At 43.7% G+C, this 20652-nt stretch overlaps 1 protein-coding gene across 1 annotated transcript in view; it reads right to left on the minus strand.

Moving 5' to 3' along the window:
• Positions 1 to 20652, minus strand: part of LOC101061060 (roundabout homolog 1-like) — a 68194-nt gene that overhangs the window by 10583 nt on the left and 36959 nt on the right. Inside the window, exons 5-11 of the mRNA XM_011611468.2 lie at positions 6805 to 6962; positions 3239 to 3359; positions 2108 to 2246; positions 1890 to 2017; positions 645 to 653; positions 316 to 440; positions 64 to 235 (exon numbers count right to left, since the gene is read on the minus strand). Coding sequence (XP_011609770.2) covers positions 64 to 235; positions 316 to 440; positions 645 to 653; positions 1890 to 2017; positions 2108 to 2246; positions 3239 to 3359; positions 6805 to 6962 — 852 coding nt within the window. The remainder of the gene's footprint in view (positions 1 to 63; positions 236 to 315; positions 441 to 644; positions 654 to 1889; positions 2018 to 2107; positions 2247 to 3238; positions 3360 to 6804; positions 6963 to 20652) is intronic.

Below are 20652 nucleotides of genomic sequence, written 5' to 3' on the forward strand. Positions count from 1 at the left end.
GTTTTTTTCAGTGCTAAAAGAAAATATGCTGAGGACAGCCCGCCCGCCATTCCTGTTACTCACAGTCTGTGACCTCCAGCAGGGCTTTAGTAATGACACTCCCGGCGATGTTGAGAGCCTGGCAGCTATAGAAGCCGCCATCAGAGTGCTGAATGTTGGTAATGGTCAAACTACCCGTCTGGGAGACCGAGAGGCGGCTGAAGGGCTGAGGAGGCTGGTAGGAGAAGAGGAGACTCTGGGGAGGAGATAGAGATCGGAAACTCATGGACTGAGCACAGTGATTCAGCATCATAACAGTCTAAATGTTGAACTCACCTCGCTTCCCTCCTTCTGCCAGAAGATAGCAGGTTGTGGATTACCAGTGGCTTCGCACTGAAAGGTAACAATCCTGCCCACTGCTGCCTCCTGGTTTCTGGGGCGTACAGCAAAAGCCGGGGGCACTGCGGAGGAAGACACGTTCACGCAGCAGCCTAAACCCCATCATTCATTTTCAATTACCTAAATGAAGTTTGCCAGAATAATCAGGATTTACCTTTTTTATGAAAAAAGAGCATATTTCTACTCAATTCTCGTAAATGGCATTAATTACATACTGGTTTTGGTGGATGCGCTCGATGGTGGATGATGGATGGGTGACAACTTACCCGTGTTGACTACAGAGGGGAAAAAAGACAGAGAGGAGTGGAATGAGTGATGAAGGAGCTTTGACTTTTCTGTCTGAATTCTCTCCTTCTAGTCATCCATCAGTCCATTTGACTTCTTCACAAACTGCTTAGGTCATGGTCAAATGGACAGATTATATCCAAAACATCTAGACTAATCGATGCCTCTGAGATTTGAACACTCAGTGAAACATCCTGGCTATGAAAGCAGCACTACTTCTTTAAATGCCAGTCACACTTGTCTATCTTACAGTAAATGGGAACCGCTGTATTCTAAACTAGATTTATCATAAAATGCATGTTTCGCTAACAGTTGGTTTTGCGACGTCTGCGGCAGGATAACTGTGGTTACTGTGTAGCCTTTGTGTACTCAGAACAGAGGGAAAAACAGCAGATAATCTGGGTTTTAAGCACTTCTGACCATGTTTCGCACTGCATGCTGGCTGCTGTTGGTGCATTGCTGCGCAACCCTATAAAGTCCTTGGACTTCACACTAGCCAAATCTTACGATAAACACTGCTCGCCCCGCTACATCTGTTTCAAATAGTAGCGGCTGAATATCAGCCAAATGTTCCACATCGGTCTAACTACAGAGCAATGATAGAGCTTTTGTATCTGCAGACAGCATATTAATTCCAATATGAAACATGCCTAATGCTTCTGTTTCTTTTGCCATTTTTATGGCCAATTGCTCCCTTGATCAGTTTCACCCTCTATGTCCCCCTAGCATGGGGGTGTATGCGCTATATGTCTCCGTTGGTGCAATAATGTGCGTGTCCCAGGCTTTTCCCCCCAACCAAAGGGTGTCATTGCGGCAGCACAGCTCAGAATCCATCTTTTGTGGTCATGAGCACATTTAGTGCTTAGTTGGGACAAAACTGTGTAGCTGCTCCAGACTCCCATACTGCTTTTTTATTTTCTTTTTTAGAACTATGGTCTCCGGCAGTCATTAAACGAGCCAAAAGAGGGAAGTTAAAAGGTATCAAAAGAAACCCAGGAGATAACTCTTTCTGTCTGTACTGTCTTGAGAGGAACAGCAGCCCGAGGCACAATCTTGAAATCTAGGTCTGGATAAAAGGCAAGGTGAACGTCGCTGCCTGGATAATTTGTGACACTACAAGAAGAGGTTTCTCCTTCACTTAGGCTCCAACGAGCTGTCTTTGAGAGCAAATCTTTGAGAATAACAAAATGGCAGCGATGACATATCGAATGGCGGATCATGCTAACCGTGAACAGTGAGAGTGGCAGACGCTTCCGACTTTCCGACCATGTTTTCCACCACGCAAGTGTAAGATCCCTCATCCGCAGACGTCACTTGACGAATATTCAAGGTATGGTCCTCGAGGATTTCAAATCTGTAAAAATAAAGACCAGACAAATAATGAAGACAAGGATATCACGCAACAACGGCTCGGTCAATTAACACGCGTGCCGTTGTGGGTTACCTGCCCTTGGGCAGGTCGGAGTCGTCTTTCCTCCAGCGGACAGTGGGAACGGGGTCTCCTTGAACGGCACAGTGGAACTTGACACTCTCCTCCGCCAGCACCACCACACTTCTGGGCCGCTTCACAAAGGTCGGACGCTCTGGAAGGCATCACCAATACAATCAGTATATATCACAACTATTCCCTCTTTATTTCCGATGAGACAGGAAATCTATTTGGCGAGGTAGACAAACCAGAAACTGAAACAGGATCAGAAATTGTAATGACATAAGTTGATTTAAAAGTCATGATGAAATTGGTTCTACTGGAAAAGTAAGCCGCAGCAAGAGAATCACTGGCTTAAGTAATTAAGCTTGCTGCTTGGCTAAACATTCTGCAAAAGGAAATAATTCTATGTGATTTTAATACATATTCAGCTCAATGTTTGAATAACGGTAAGGTGTGTGCATTCATCGTTAGCTTGTTTGTCTGGAGATGCGTTTGGGCCTCAGGACTCAATTACTAATGAGTAGAATCACATGGGAGGGCTGAAAATGACTGAGGTTCTTTCATTCTGTTCCTCCCAACAGGATGGTTGGCATCATCTTCATCCTCATCGTTTACTTCCCAATCTGTTGACCTTGATTTGTCGGAGTGGACCACAGATAAATAATAAGAAATGTTTTCTCTACACAGGAAGTTGCCTCATGAACAAGTCTTCTTGTCTTCTTGCCTCAAGTCTTCTTAAAAAGCACTGCTTGAATAACAGCACTAAAATGCTTCCTGGAGCTCTGCACTCCCTTCCTCAACCAAGGTCATCCGAGATAGTGATAAGGACTCTGTTCTGATGGAAACTGTTGGGGGATGGAGAACAAGCTGGAAACAGGTGTGTGGGAAAGAGATTATTGAAGGGTGGCGCTGGGAAGTGCTGAAACATTTGAGCTATGATTGGTAGACTGCCTCTCCGAACCTGGCATACCGTAGGGTCGGATAATCAATGCAATCAATCATGCATTGAAACCTCCACTCACGTAAAAGAAAAACACATTGTGCTCTGCCAACTCACTTTAAACTGACTGGATAATTGGACCGACACAAGTGTAGAGTGGAGTGTTGTCAGTGAAACGCAAGGACGGAAGCGCTGCCGTTTACCGAGCACGGTGAGTTCCGCAGTCTCGCTCTCCCTCTCTCCAACCATGTTGGTTCCAACGCAGATGTATTTCCCAGCATCGCTCTTCTTGGTGTTGGTGATCATCAGCTTGCCACTGCGGATCTGTAGCGGTACAGGAAGTACGGTAAATACATTTATGTCATCCTTTGTGTTCTTGGCCTGTCGGTGGCAAGTACATGTCTAGAAAGTACGGCATAAAGGCAATTACTTCACCGTGTCTGCAGGGAGCAAGCTGTGGCTGTGTGCATCTGTATGCATCTCTTTATCTAAGGAGCAGAGTTGGCGCTGCCTCAGAGCCGCATGGAAGGTCACTCATTAGGAAATTACATAATTCATAGCTATTGCTATAGTCAGGAGGAGAAGAGGCACCGGCTCTTTGTAGAGACCTTCTTCAGATGTTCAATCAGACTAGTTTGCCTTTCGAAAACTTTCTCGGTCTCTATACTCTCTCTCTTACACACACACACACACACACACACACACACACACACACACACACACACACACACACACACACGATATAGGCGCTCCATATTATTTTCCTTCCTTTCAAACCCAGCCCACTATACACCCCCTCAGGCTCTTTGATTATGCGCTACTGTATTGCTCAACAACTACCTGGTGTCACAGGTGATGCCGGAACAGAACTGCACGAAGGTGGACGAGAAAGGCTGGCTTAAAGACCTCAAATGCATATATAGGAGAGTTCAAGAACACCCATACATCTGAGCGCTTTATCCCCAGGCACTGGGGATGTCAATTAAAATCCAATTCAAGATTTACTTTTCATTCCATGCCACAGAATCTTTTCACGCATGTATGTATGAGAACCAGAGCGTGTGGTAGCACAGGTGAGTCACTGGTCAGGGGCTGCTTGCATTGCTTTGTCCATGAAGCAGGTCATCAGTGTCTTTCTACACTGCAGCACCTTACACAATAGCACACTGCAGTAACCATGGGTGGAACACATCACTAAACTGATGCTGCAGGGATGAACTCAACAGCCTTACGTATTAGTCAGCCCCTTCGGGCTAACCCTTTTACAATAAAACAATCCATTCTTTATACTCTGGATAAATAAAAGGCTGAGACCAGACCAATATGTGGCTGAGGTTCCAAATGTGCTGCAAATGATGTGGCTTGAAGGGAACAACCTGACTCAGTGTGGCGTAATTTGTGGTTGTTTGTGTTTTTCACAGACAATGCCAGCCATTAGTAACACAAGGAGCGCGTGCGGGGAGGGGGCAGCCGTTCCTGTCAGTATTTAATGGTTTAAGTTTGGACGTGCGGACTCACTTAAGACTCAGTGTGACATTTTCCAATTACTTAAATGTCAGCGGACACATACATATTATTGGCTCATAATCTTTCATTGTCATTCAGTGGTATTATTTTCATTAAAAGCACAGCCATATTAAAATCAGCCGGCTGTACTAACACCAGATAAAGAGCTTTGTCTTTTGTAATAGCCAACATATTAAATGAACTGGTGTCACAGTGTGAGGCAATGCGGTGACATTAGTCGAGTGCTTTTCAAGGAATATAAACACGACCGATCTCTAGCCGGTGTCAACACAAATACTGGAAGCAAATCAGTGCACACCATTATCACTGACTGGCATGCCTCCATGACAACTCCAGAACCAGATTTTTCAGTGATTCAGTCACTGTAATTAACTTCCTCTATAGCCCTGAGTGAGCTGGAGGTGGAGCACTGTGATATGCTTGTCGAATAAGGTAGAAAATCTGAAAAAATCAATCATCAAAAAGACCCATTCCCGAGGTCAGATGCAGACAAAAACATAAGCCAGTGCCAGTGAAAGTCCTGGAGAAGGTAATCATTCATGGCTGGTACAATACTGACTAGAAGTGTGGGATTTTTTTAAAATTTGCATGTTTGTGGGGGTTGCTCACACAGATTTGAGGAGTAAACTCATCTGTATTGAAGCAGCGAGGCCTGAATAATTTGTGGTGGACTCCTTTGGTCTGTGCATTAAATGGTGTCTTTGGGTGAACTCTCATGGCAAAGACATAGTTCAATGGGAAAGATGATTAAGGGGGACAAAAAAAAGGCATGTCGAAGATACAAAGCCAAAGGAAGCCTTTGTATTTGTCTCAGAGGAGCCACTCCCAGTCCTGATCGAGGCCTCGCTTTAAATCAGAGGTAACGGTTCTGTCCATCACAGGCTCCAGGGGACTCTACCTGTCACTCCACACTTGTGTAAGCTGTGTGTGTGTGTGCGGGTGTGTGTGTGTGTGTGTGTGTGCCTGTGCCTCACACTAACTAAAAATATTCAGAACCAAAATCCTGATCTTACTAGCAAAGTGGGACCATGTTTGCAAAGTGGGACCATGAGTGGGGGGGGGGGGGATCTTGTTAGGTCCCACATCTTGGCCCCCACATCTTCAAAGGCCTATTGAAGGTTACAGAGGTTTGAGGGTTGCAGTAATAAGGTTGAGGTTAGTGTTGGGTTTAGTTTAGGGAGTTAAGCTAGGGTTGGGGTTAGTTAGTTTAGATGTTAGGGTTATGTTAAGGAGTTGGGTAAAGTATTTGCAACATATATAGAAATATAACGTTGTGTGTGTTTGCGTGCGTGCAGGATCATGCATATAAAATTGCAATATGCAACTAAAATTTAAAAAAAAAACCTTAACACAGGCAACCTGTATCTTTGTATCACTGGGACCTTTACATGACCAGAAGATTCTGGGAGTTAGCAGATTATGAATGTGATCATGTAAACAGCACAGTGTGACATGTCATCTGATTAGGAGAAATCTGATTAACATGGCCGGCTATTTTCCCAGTATTCCCATGTAATGTTCTGTGCACAATCTACTCACATTCCTTCAGTTCTTGTGCATCTGCACATATGTAAATAAACAAATAAACAACAAAATGTGGCAGAAACTCCACAACGTGCCTCGTTACCTTCAGTCTTATGTTTTCATGAACAAACATGTGTCCTCAGAAATACATTCAATAAACTGACTGTAACATGTAAACCAGGGATATCGTAGCTAGTGCATTTCTGTTGTGCACGTAAACACGTCAGATCTGATTATAACAATCTAATAACTCCTAGTTATCGTATTTTTATGGTCACGTAAACAGACACATTGTTAGTTCCTTCATTTCAAATCAGTGGAAATCCTTTCAGGGAACTCTGCTTCAGTAAGAGAGTCCTGCCCATCCTCCAGTCATGCAACAGCCCGAACTGTTACCAGCACATCACAACCAAGGTTTTGTCAAAGTAAGCTGATCTTTTGAACTGGGACTACTGTTGCAGACAAGGCTAGACAGGATTCCCGACAGGGAACAAGAATGCATGCATATCATGTGTACATCTGCACAAACGCTCCCATAATTAATGTTGCAGCGGAAACCTGGTTGGGATTCTGTGTTACAGGACTGGCAGAACTACTCGCCCTGGCCAGACCAACCACATGGCATAGTGTGGAATGCTATCAGGAAAAAAGGAAAAATTGTTCATTAAATTCTCTTGAGGAAGAGGTCGCTCTTGCAAACGTAGAGCCATAGTCTTACCGTAATTCGTTCATCTCTGTCATCAAGGTTGGCGCCATCTCTCCTCCAGGAGATTGTGGGTTCAGGGTGCCCACGAGGTGGTTGGCACTCCAGCACTGCGGGCTCACCCACTGCCACCATCACATCTACAGGGTTCTGTCGGAAGTCATCACGTAAAACTAAAACACAGAGAGAAAAAGAAATAGTTCAAGAGGGATTCAAGCCAAATTTCCCATGCACGTTAAAGTTGGGTTGACTTTGTCTAAACAAAAACCCAGAAAACATTATTGCAGTTTTTACTCCATCCATCATGGTGATCATCCTTCACTGATCTGCTGAGAAAGCTAGCCACCTCATGGCTAACAGCAAAACAGGGAGATACTGCAAACGGCTTCAGAGCACAATGCAGAAAGGTGAGATCCAGACGGCTCCAGCAGCTCACAGCAGAGCTCTCCCACAGCCATTCATCATCCTTCCACAAGCTCGAGTCTGGAGAGAGCTGAAGCGAAGAGGTCGAACAGAGGGATGCGATTTCTCGTGGTTGCAGGCAATTCCTTCCTGTCTCCACTATAAGCTGCATTCATCTGAGTGCCTCAAAACCAGGGGAGCAAATTCCAAATTATAACCGGAGTGAGAACGGAATTAGAATGAAACTACTATCCCAAAGAGACGGTGAAATCCTAGAAGATCGTCATCTACATGAGGAATGAAAGCAAATATCTAAAATTGCCAACTAATATTTACTTATGGGGAGGTGAACAATGCGTTAATGTGTGTAAGAGTGCTCTTAAGAAAAGCCAGTCTTGAATTACAGGGGGGGTGGGGGGGTGGAGGAGGACCAGAACCTGAACAAGCCAAAAGAGCTGAGCCAACATGGAGGGAGGATAACGGCAGAGCTCCACTGAGGTGAAAAGATGGAAAACCATGAGGAAAAGGCATAATCACTCCCAGATGGTGGCGGCTCTTTCACTTCTGGCCGGGGATTTGCACATTGCGCTGGTCACGTCGGCCTGAGGCGCTGATGAGGACGAGGATATGGGGGAACAAATTGGGACGACCTTCTAATTGGAGGTATTTTCACCTCTTTGAGTTTCGGCCTGTCGCTCTCCTAGGCCACGACTGGCTGACTGCTCGACTCGAGCACTGATGGGAAACAGCTGTCCGCCAGCCCCCGCCCCCCCCTGCCCGACCCCTCCACCGCCCCCAGCACCTCCACCACCAGCGCACCACATAAAAAAAGACATTTCTCACAGGACATTAAAAACAGTCCAAGTGACTGCAGCAGAACAAATGTGAGACCTTGACGACTGAGCTTACAGCGTTCAAGTCTGCATGCACATGTTGACCGACCGACTGACTGATAATATAGTATAAATCCGATTGCAGTCAGGTTACACATCTGTTTTTGCTATCGTGTGAGGTCTGAGAGTCGCCAGAGGATCTAAAACCCTGGAACATTTCCCAGTGCGTCGTTAAAGATTCATTTTTTGGCACTGCTGAAAGAAATAAACTGAGAACTGCAGACGAAAGGGCACAAATCTGATGCAGATTATGAAGTTTAGTGAAGAATGTTTGTAAGTATGAGAAACAAGGAAATTTTGGCACCGTGTTTGAAACTGCTGCTTCTGCACCCGGCGGGGGGAAAAAAGGCATCCGCTTATTAGGTTACATTAAGGAATTGCACGCCCAAGTAAAAGGTAAATACAATACAAGCACACTGAAATGACACCAGTGATTCTCTGTAACTGAAATTTGTCAAGAGTCCTGGGTGCATTTGAATACATTTACTGAGTCATATACTGTATTAGCTTTAAAAGATCCATTTAAATTCAGCCTATAGGACAAGCTAAACTCAGCAGGACTGATGTTGCGGACAAACTCTAAATCCCGTAATCCTCTTTGACAGCGTGCATGTTAAACGAGGCAGGCTGAATTATCAAATAATTCAGAGGCTTCAACATATACAGAACAAACGCCGTAAAATGAATCCTCCGTTTCTTCCCTGTGACACAAACATGAGCTTATTTGTTGTTCTCGATTGTGTACGTGTTAATTTTATGAGGACAAAGGCTTTTTTTTCCCTTTGCTCATCTTTGCTTCTGTGTTTAGTTGCAGCAAATATAATTGGTTACTTGTACACAGAGATTCGGGTGGAATTATGCATGTGGCTTAGACATGTCCCCAAATTCAATTTCTTTGCAATTGAGTTTCTTTTTCCCCCCATTTCTCTTTGATGTTTGCATTAGCATTTGAAGGATTTGTGTCATCTCCATACCTTTTCCTTGACTCTTATATCTTGGTTATTCCACATGTGTAGGGTTATTCCACATGTAGCTTTTTTCTCCCCATCATCTCTAATTGAACTGGCTTCTGACAGTGAAACTAACCTCAAGACAGGCTGTCTCTTTACGCTTTACACTTTTTGCTCTCGTCAATTCACCCCCCCATCTTATCCCTCCAGATGAGAATCTGGTTGGCCACATCAAAGCGTCCGCCCTGGGCCCCGCTGCCCTGGATCTAAGGGAGTCTGACTTGTTGTTAGTCCTCTGGAGCCTGAGTCAGAGCAGCTTGAAAGGCCTACTGCAGTCGAGCTCCAATAATCCTCTCCTCAGCGTCCAAGTAGAGGCACCACAATATAACCCCGTGGACAGGGGCAGAAAAAAGAACATAGCATGACCTCACCACACGACATCCCTGCATCATTCGGCCTCATCTTAACATGCATCTCGAGAGACCTGATCACAAGAAAGCAGTTTTGCATTGGAGACCGCCACGTTTCTCCTGTGGCCACTTGTGTTTGCAGACGTGCATTAAGTGTCCCTACAGTTTGTCTGAGAAAGCACAGAAGGTGGCCCAATAGCTTTGAAAGGAAAGCGTGGCAAGTGAATTTAACGGTTCTGCCAAGGCTTCATTTTAAATGGTACCTATAGGGTAACATCTACATCTATAGTGAGATATTATGAAGGCTTTAATGAAGTTTGACTTTGGATACAGTGAGCATGTTTTCACACCTACCTACACTTTAACCAGGTAAAACCACATGACCATCAAAACGCCTCCAAACCCTCATCAGCATCACTGTAAACTGCATTGGTTTAGTTTTCATTAAGATTAATGAAAACATGCTTTTACTTTGAACTTGACCATCATATCCTCACATATGATCTCATAAAAACCCATTTTTTAACAGGGTTTTGGTGTGTTTTTGTACATCTTAATACAGTGTATCAGCAACTTCTGGATCAGTCATAAACAAAGTCTGATAAGAGAAATACTTCATATTTGGAATGCAGCTATACCTGGATGAAGCCAAAATGATATAGCTTATCGGCAATGTAAACAATAGATAAGAGTCCATTCTGACTGACTCCTATACTTACAGTGTTTCAAAAGCCAGCAGGGCTGAAGTGGAGGAGTGTTCCGACTGGCACTATCCAAAGGGAACAAAAACCAGCACTAAAGCTCTCCAGTGCATTTCACCAAATGTTGGTTTTCCAAACCATTAGAGGGGAGCAACCATAGCAACGGGTGAGGCTTCAGTATGAGGTCCAGGCAACATCACAGAGGCAAGCATGCCCACAAGTGTCTGTGTAATTATTCTCAATGCCCAAAGAGGGGAAATTAAATTGCATACAGAAGGTTTAAATTAAAGAAAGAGTGATTGTCACTCATTCAATTTCTTTTTTTAATGCTATTTGTTTAACCACTATCCAAAAGCTATTGACTGAATATAGTACTGTAATAGTGTAAATCTGTGGAGGCACATGCATTATTAATTAATTTATGCATGATGTTACTTATTCCAGTATCTCCTGCAAGCCGACCTCCACTAGCCTCTTCAATATCAGGAAAACAGAAAAACAACAGGATCACCACTGAATTTGTCATTAGCATATTGATCGTTGTACGCAAATACTAAAATAAAAAAGCTGGAAGCCAACGCTGGAATTATGGTTCTTTCTCAGTTCTGTGGCTCTGTGGCAGCCAAACCGCACTAAATTGCTTTATTCCAGAAGCACACAGTAATAAAAAAAACAAACGAAAAAGAAAAGGTACTGCAGACAGTAGACTGGGCTCCTCTCGCTGTGTTTACAGGTAAAATGTATAAACCAACCTTTTTTAAAATTCAGAACCAGAAGGAGAAAACTGAATATATGGATTTTTGGCGGGGGGGTGGGGGGTGGGGGGGGATACAGCAGTCCACCCTCAGCAGATATAAAATCCTTGACTTTGTGCTACTGACCTCTCCCTACCCCCTACCTCTTTGCTTCTACCATGCTCCCCCTGCTCCTCCTCCTCCCCTACTGATAACTGCAGTCTCAAAAAGCTGCAAGAAAAGCAGCTGCCTGAAAGTGAAAAACAATATGAGCTGCTCATATACAGTATATCGGGTCTATACATCGAAAACAACACGCCAGTCGATCCGTGCGGGGCTCCGCTGGGCCTTGCACACTTTTACAAGTGCACACCAAACCAATAACATCTCCAACCAAGCAAATCCAATAAAAAATGGAGGTCCTCTACAGACCAAATTACACAGTTTAGCTCTGTCTGTAACTCTGCCACGTGAGACTTGTAGCATAACACGGCAAACTCCGGAAGACGCCACACAAAGGAAGCACCATCGTTTCCTTTGCCTCCCCAAGATCCCCATTTAAAATTCATTCTCTGCAAAGAAATCGTTACTTTCAAGAGTCCCAGGACAAGAATATAAAGCTGTCTTACATTTGGTGAGCCAATTAGATCAACACAGCGCCCCATTCTCTTAAGATTCCAGATATATTTGTCAGGAATTGTAAGGTCTGAACACTGCTTTGGTTATTCCTTATGGAATATTCCAAAGCAAGATGTGTCAGACTACATACAATTTCCTGCAACAACCTTTTCATTATTCCTACTACTTTCAATTGTTACATGCAGTTTTATATTTTTATTTTAGTATTAGAACATTTAGATGTTTTTTTTGAAGCAGTGGACATAAATTTGATAACAGTTCATTATGTCTTGTCTTGGATGGATGGATGCATGGATGGATGCATGGATGGATGGATGGATGCATGGATGGATGGATGGATGCAGCAGTTTGCTAGTTTGTGGATGTTTGACACTCTAATCCTGCCGTCTACGTGCAGAACGCATCCCTCAAAACCAGCTAAAAGGATTGTGCAACCTCTATTTTAATCTCTTCTACTCATCCCTTCCCTCTGTATGGAAGAAGACGTGAGAAAGAGGGAAGAGGAGAAGTCATGGCTGAGAATCAGGAGAAGTCTGATACCGGGAGAGACGGACGGACATGAAGCAGATTAGGGGAATTAGTGAACTGGCGAAAGAGCTGGCTGAAACGGCTCCGATAAGGTTAGGAAAATTGTCAATCACAGAAAAGTGCAAAAGGTGGACTCAAGGTTCAGCGTTGCATTAAAAAGAATCTTCAATCCTCTCAGTTGCTTCAAGAATTTCAGTCCGTAACAACAAGAGTTCGTTTTTGTCACAACAGTGGTAAAACCTGGCTGGGTTCGCAGCTTCTCGCAAACACGTTATGGACGACCAATTCAATCAGAGTACAATCAATGCTGAATCAATAAAACAGAACCAATATGCAAACAGGAAGTCAAACAGGAAGTCAAACAGGAAAGCCGAGAGGCAAATGGCACCTTCGTCACCTGGCTGTGATAGATTTCCAAGAAATACACTCTGGCAGGTGGTGCCACAATTCTTACCTTGTTTTTTATTTATGGAACAAAAAATAATCACACTCTGCCCTAAGAGGTCTACCTTTCAAACTAAAAAATATATTTACAGCACACAAGTGCACCGTTCGTGTGTCATTTCATTTCCCGCTAAGCTGTGTTACCTAAGGATATTTATTTCCAATTTGAAATGGTCTTCCGTCTTATTTCCCCAATGATGATGATGATGATGATATAAAGGTTATTGTCTCTTGTTTCCAGGTTAACAGATTAATTCAATAATCTCTGTATGAAAACCAAAACCTTTACCGAGACAGGAGTTGATTCTGAAGGAAACATCTTGCCCTCTGTCTTCTGCCTGGCGGACCATGCAAGAGAGGCGTCATTACTCCTTTTCACTTCAGGTGTCATTTTCACACCTACATTTAGTAATTGTGGCCATGTGTGCACCGTGTTGATCATGTTGAGGGTTGTTTTTCTTTCTTTTTTAACGAGCACAATTGAAGCAAGTTAATAATGTGAGAAGAACAAGCAACAACTTGTCCACGGTGAAGATTTGACATATAAAGGAATGTAAAAAAAAAATAACCATATCCACAGATGTTTTAGGTATGTATGCTGCAAGAATGTGTAAAAGTGTCTCATAAAGGATTCATTTGTTATGGTGGAATGGTTTTTTTTCCCCCTCTTTTGTAAAGGAGCCCAGGTTGGCCCAGTGATTGCATCATGTATAGCAAACAGTAAAGGGATCATGGGAGATTAAGGTTTGATTTGAAAAGGCTTGTTCGTGGCTAAATACCATCTGATCAAATTTTGAAAACAAAGATCTATGTTAGCCTCAAAAGCCCAATCCAAGTTCACTGATTTTCATTCAGTTATGAAAGAAATTTTTAAAACCTCTACAATAGCTCTATGGACAAGTAACCATTAAAAAATGATGGGAAAACAAATCCTGTGGGCTTTTATATATCGGAAAAAAAATGCTCCTAAATGATTGGAATTGTTGTTTCTTCAGGCCAGAACTGAATAAACATAATCAGTCAAACAAGTTGTCATGGTAATTATTTTGAACCACATTCATTTTGCGCAGGCTTTGCTAGTTCATTAAGTCTAGCTTCTATTAACTTAAATAAATGAATAGAAAGTACATTTACCTCAGGCAAATAAATCCATTCAATCACTGAGTGAAAATGTTCCAGTAAAGTGGTTATTTCCAGCGGTCACTCAAAGGATGTGGAAAGTTTTCTAAATTCATGCAGAAAATGCATGATTGTTGGAAAGGTCAAAACAAAAAAATAACACACGAAGGTACTGCCCCCACCCCTACACCCCACCCTTACTTTTAGGCCCCGACTGGTAACTCAAAATGTTAGCAGCAAATGTTAAATGTGTATAAAAATGCAAAATGCTGGAATAAGAATATAGTAAGAATGACGTTCCAGTAATAAAATAATTCAGCTTAATTGTAGATAAAGACCAGCATCTCTTATCACATCAATCCCACCACTGAATTATCACCAACTATAGCAGAATTCCTCCTGTTGCAATGAGAAGAAGTCATCAAGCAACCACCTAAGAATTCTGGGTGGATAACACTAATAAGCAGTGTCAACCAGGACTTATTTTTTTACCATTCAGGTTTCTCTGAAAAGCTCCGTCCTCATTAATGTGTTTTTGTTTCAAAACAGCGTTTTGCCACGTTTGCCCTGAGGTTTCTGCCAATATTTGATTTTTGATAAACAACTGGTTTTGGTTTTTCCAGTTAGCTGCTACCTCTTGGCTTTAATAACAGATACAGTCAGAGAGAGGTAGGAACATTCAGCAGCATTTAATTCCACTTAAATTCATCTGATTTGTGCTTACACAAATGCATAAATAGGTAACAACAATAACAATATTGCTTGGGGACTTAGTCCATTCTCATTTTTAAATCTAGAATCCCTCTAGCTAGTGTCATTATTGGTATGTGCTGTGTTAAGCTAGCTACTGTACTGCCCCATCTGTCTCATTATTCTGGTGATGTGATAATGAGCTTAGACCTTATTTCTGGAAACATCACTACTGTTGTGTTGACTGCAGCAGGTTAAAGAGGCAACAGTGTGTAGGCAGTACCTGGGGATTGTTGAACAATGACCTACATACTCGGTTATCACCTGGAAACACCACCCAATCAGGACTGGAGAGCCTGCTAGGAGCTGACTTACAATCTGCTAATGTGACACACATACTGCACTTGAGGGCTGATGCAGATGTAGACCAATTAACTCACTCAATTATGATCAAGCCTGAGATTAGGATTCAAATCAGAATCAAGAACCCAGCTTGTTTGCCACATTAATTGTGACATTTACAGCACACACCTGAATCCTCCAGATAACAGGAAGTGCACGCCAGTGTGTGTGAGACACCAGTTTGGATCGAAATCAAGTCCTCTTCTTCTGAATAATGGAGAGAGCCATGATGGAGGCAGCCAAAAGGTGCTCCCCTTTTTCTCCGGGGCAAGAGAAAAGCCCTACTCTCACACACACACACGCTCTCTCCCACACCCACCAACGCACCACCTTTTAACCCTCTCATTAGTGTAATCCTGCATGTGAAGAGTAAATTGTCATGAATAAATCCACTTAGAAGCAAGCGAATGAAAGAGTTTCACTCTGAGATGCTTACATTACCATTTCAATAAGCGTGCCACGCTGCAAAACGTTGGCACTGCTTGACAGGGTAATTGGGGACGTTAACGAGTAGATAAAACACAGTTAGCGGAGGGAAACTTGAGTCTAAGTGAGCAATGCGACTGTCAGTTATTTATTCATTTTCTTTATTTGATTATTTCGCATTGACACAAACCGCTTTTCAGACTTTGCCACTAATAAGGCCAACCGATCCACCTGTCACACATATTCCTGCAGAAGACTTTTGAGGTTTTTTTTAATGGCAAAACAAAAGAAGCGGTTTGCAGACAGCGGGCAGACCTTGAGACAGATGTATTCTAGCACAATGGCTCATACAGTAGAAACCATTGTTTGCATTGCATGACCCGTCTGATGATGTTTAGAGAATCTCCCTGGGCTAGGTTAAGATCAAAATAAGCACTTTCGGTGAACTGTACACAAAAGCAAAGCGGGGGAAAGAACCTCAGAGTGTGCAGAAGCAGAATTACACACTGCAGACTAGAGGGATGCTCTGTTTAAATGAGGATCTACAATAATTCCTACCTGGGGTTCTATTTGAGAAAGAAGACAGAGTGGGGTGGGGATGGAAATAATAAAGGGTAAAAACCCAGGAGAGTTGCAACCGAGGTAGGAAGGCACCCAGGTCACAAAGAGAGGGAAATGGAGAGGAGGAATGTGAGGAAGAGCTGGTGCTGCAGAAGCGATGTATTGCACCAAAGAGAAAACCGAGCGAGACAAAGACGCGCAAGTCTGGGTAGGAGTAGAGGCACAGACACAAAGAAACAAAGAGCTACTGTGAACATACTGAGCGAGACAACCCAGCAGAGGCAGCACCATAGTGTTCCTTCTTTATGGTGAGGCGGTTGCCAAAATAGGAGAAGTTCTATCCTAACACACACACGCATGCAAATCCCACGTACACCCGCAGTTACTGTTATGTTCTGCATCCTAATGCACCCCGAGGTATCCCAGCTCTTCCCCAGTCATCAATCTGCGTGACAATTCAGGGCCCAGGAGGGAGAGGGACTATATAGGCAGGTGTGCGCCTGCAACATCCTGCAATGTGGCAGAAAAAAGGGCATGAATCAGATGAAGATACAAAATCCTTGGAGCTGTTTTTGTACAAATATCTGAGAGCAGGCGCTCCCGTTTCATAGCCGAGTTTAACGGATTGACAGTCATACAATATTTTTCCATTGTGATGCATAACATAGGAAGAATGTTTTTTTTCCCGACAACAGAAAATTGCATTGGAATACTGTAGATTGAACAGTGCAGGTAGTGATAAGGACATCATGTGACTGCAGTGCACGTATAGGCTGCATTTAGCACTGTGAAATACATATCATCCCATGACAACTGATGGAAATGTGTGGAAAGCAAGGGGGGAGCGTCATGAATGACTGCCTGCTCTTGTGCAATTTAACTGCCTTTCACGTGTCTGATGCAGATAATAATGTGCAGAGTGTTGTTGACGAGACGTAGAAAAGGACGGCAGCACATTCAGCCTGCTGACTACAGAGCAGATGGGATGAAACAATCACTGAGAGAGCTGCTGTATTTTCTTTCCTGTCTTTGAAAGAAAGCTACAAACAGGCAAATGACATATGATTCGCAGAGTTGTATTCATCCACAAATAATGACCAGAATAGTAGCAATTGGTGGCTAATGAGTAGTAACCCCCAGACGCCGTGAGGAGGTTAGTGTTGGCGATTCAGTCAAGACCAGTTGCAGAAATCAGATTTCAATAAAAGCTTGTTTGCTTTGGCCCAAACTGCTAAAGGGAGGAATGACTGAAGAGAGAAATGAACGAGGGGTGAAAGATGAAGCTTTAATGATCCCTCTGGGGAAATTATCCTGATTTCAGCAATGCAGAGGTACAGATAAGACCAGGACGAACACAGAGTTACAATGAAAAATGAAAGTAATTAAACCATTTAGGAAACATTAAGTATTGTTCTCAGTGAAGGAAGATAAAAGCATTTCTCCGTGCCGAATGCTTTGATGCTTAGATGCTTTGTGGCATACAAGCAGTTCTTTCTTTGCCCGAATAAATTTAAATAACAGTTTACTTTTGAACGATTCTTCAATGTCTTTTAGGACATTTGAAGAATCTGCAGGCACCCTGGGAAGAATATCAGATGAGGCTGGAAAAAACACACACTGCAAATGTGCATTGAGATGTGTAAGTGGTGAAAAATTGCAGATGGAGCAAACATCGCAGAAGACGGGAGGAAGAGTGAAGACAGATTGCACAGAAGAGGGGGGGGGGGGGTCGGAGGATTGTGCTGAAGCAGTCCCCCAGCCCCTTTAATTGGTAGGAAACAAGAGGTCTCTGAATAAACACCCACCACCAGAGAGAGAGAGCGAGAGAGAGAGAAAGAAAGAGAGGGGGGTATAGAAAGGCTCTCCCTCCTGGTACGATCCTGCTTTTCTCCCGAGTGTTCAGCTAAAACGAACTCATGCTCATGTCATGCTCCCCTCACAGCTCCTCCACCACCCTGCTCTTCCCCTTCACTCGTCACCAGCACCGGCTGTCTATCCTCCGCCGTCTCTTGTGTGTTTGTCTGTTGCTGGGACGACGCACGAAACACCGACCCAGGATTTCCAAATATAACAACAAGCTGCTCCCAGAGTCCCACCAACTGTCTCTGAACCTGCTGCTAAATCTCCCTCTTTTCGCCTCTGACTGGCCTGCAGTCAGACCCTCATTCTGCAATTATTTTTGGTCTTCTCCCTAATTATCTGGTGCAGGATGAGTAGCCCCTTCCCTCCCCCACACCTCCGCAGCTCCTCTGGTGAGAGACCCCGATGAATAATTTCACGTTCCTCTAGCCTTCTCTTTCGCTCTTTCGCTTGTCCTCAAATTGATTATTGTACAGAAAGCAAAGCTAAAAGAGAAGCCCACTGGGTAATTTGTCTTTCTGACGAGGGTTCACAGACAGGTGTGGGGGAGGTGAACGGTAGAGGGCTTGGAATGATATGCAAAGGAGAGCATGAGGTTAAAAAAAAAAGTGATTATGTTGAAAATTTTATATTTGATGCTTCACTCTCATCTTGTCTGATACCTTATTCCGTTTGAAGTCATAGGCGGCGGCATTACGAAGGGAGGGTTCCGAAAAGTGAGCAAGGTGCCTCTGCGGCTGCATAAAGCTCGCTGGAAAATAGAGCTAACCCAGCCCTCTGTCATCCCTTCTGTGTCATATAAACCCCACAGCAACCAACATGCATCTGACCGCGACTCCAGGCAAACACGACTAATGCGCCGCTGGATGGTGCCAGGTGTTTTTGATCTCCCCGTCGGTGACGCTTCCATTGGCTGGCGTGCAAAGGTTGGAATGATAACAGGGCCGCAGGGTATCATTTGAGCGCCACGACAAAAATCACTAGGTCTGAGGCCGAGACACCCGCGCCTTATTATTAGTATGAGCTATTACGTGAATAAGCCCCACTGAAATACAGTTATCTGTCCGTGACTCAGGCCTCTGCAACATTAGATGACTCATTGAACCGAATGGGAGGATGTTATAAAGTCAAGATGAGGTCAGTTGTGTGTATTGCTGCCAAGTTTGGTTAAGCCAAATACACACCTGAGCATGTTTTTTTTTTTCCTGCATTCAAACTTTTTTTCTACACATGGCTTTGATTTCCACCAGTGCAAAGGCAGCCGAATCAGCCCCCCACTGCGTCTTTTTTATCCCTCTTTCTTTTCCTCCATGTACAGTACTGTACCCTCATTGCCTTTCAAGCTCCCCCGTGTCTTCCTGTCTTCCAGCTTCAATCTCTTCGTGCTCTCCCCTCCTTTGTTTCCTTTAAGCTATCTCTCCATCTCTCCAGGCTTTACTCCTCCCCATCCTTTTTTCTTCTCTCCTGCATCAAACCTTCTCTCAAGTCTTTTAACTCGCGCTAGATTTCCCTCACTGATTTTTTTTGTTGGGGAGGTGGGGAAGGGGGGGCATGCACGGCTCCTTTTCCCCTGCAAGTCTTGTTGTGTATTCACCACCAACCCGTTCCAAAACCCTAATGGATACCATCAGCAGAATACCAGAGTAAACCACACAAGTGCACTGCGGCTTTGCGTGCGTCTGTGCCTCGACATTTCTCTGCACCTAAAAAGAAACGAGGAAGAAATGCTGAAGAACAGCCTCTTTGCACTTAAAGCTGCATCTTTATTTAGTTTATACATTCATCACATCTTTCACACTTTTCTCCATCTGGTTCAAATCTGATAAAACTCCGTCCGCGCGGGAATTTTTGCCGTGTATTTATTGCTGAAATGTAGGTTTTTGCAAAGCTGAAAATGATAATTACCCATCTCCAGAAAAACTGCAGTTGCTTCTGTAAACTCAGCACTTATTGTACACTGCATGAGAACATTTTTCCTAGTTTGTGGTAGAGCTTCTATCCCCAAGGAAATTATAGGGAAATTTCTTTAATAACCCATCCTGTCTCCTAGAAATAATGTTTATAGGATACTAATTTGCAGAAGGCAATGTGCTTTAGAGATACAAAATGCTGCCTGGAATTTATATATATAGTATTTATAGAATAGCATGTGTGCATGTGCGTATAAAAACAAATTAACATTATCTGACCCAAGATGGGTAAATTAAATATTTGCTCTTGCAACATGATATCTGCTTGTGGCGATGCTGTCGAAAACGGCAGGATTATGTTTGTATGACTCAACTCCTTTGAGGAATACAGTGGCCGGTCTGGGAAACAGTCAGCTAGGACGCGAAGGACTCGGTTACTCTATTGGCATTTATTTGAAGCCACAACCATTTCCGAGCATTAACTAAAGTGTTTGCTGTTGCCTAAAAAACAACCACACGTGGGCCTCGAGGTGCCAGACCTGGTTTCCTCTTGCAGCTGTTTCTTCATTGAGGCATTTTTCACGAAGCCACTCGTGTGTTTGTCCGTTTATGCTCCTGGACACTGTACAGTGACTGTATAAACCCAATTGTGATGTTCTGATCCGGCAAACATGGGCTTTGGTTTAAAAGAACAGGATCTCACGGTCTGTCTTTGAGCAGTCAAAAGCTCCACACAGCTTCCTATCAAAGCCACAGTGCAGGCACACACAGCAGGGAATCCAGCTGCAGCTTTTGGCCTTGTTCTCACCATTAGTGGAGGAGCGAGGCACGAGCAGCGTGCACTGAGGCTGACAGGAACGAGTCTGAAAGGTGACCGGCAGGACTGGGACCCGAGGATGGGTGCAGACTGCCATGACACCGCGGGACTCTGCACTCCACAGGTACACGGCAAATCGGGCAAACCCAGGCAGTGACAAATGGACACCATTTCCATTTATTTATCACCGTGTTGGGTGGACCTCAGTACACATGTTGGCCCGCCCCCACCCATAAATCTTTATCCCGTTAACAAGACCACTGCATTAGCTCTCCCGAGCAGCACAGGATAAGCAAACATGTTGACACACAATCCAATATATTTGGCTGTGAAATGACTGGAAAACACATGTCTCGCATTATAAACAACACTCCAAA

The sequence above is a fragment of the Takifugu rubripes genome, chromosome 15 (assembly GCF_901000725.2).
Source record: "Takifugu rubripes chromosome 15, fTakRub1.2, whole genome shotgun sequence".
In the NCBI taxonomy this organism is placed as follows: Eukaryota; Metazoa; Chordata; class Actinopteri; order Tetraodontiformes; family Tetraodontidae; genus Takifugu; species Takifugu rubripes.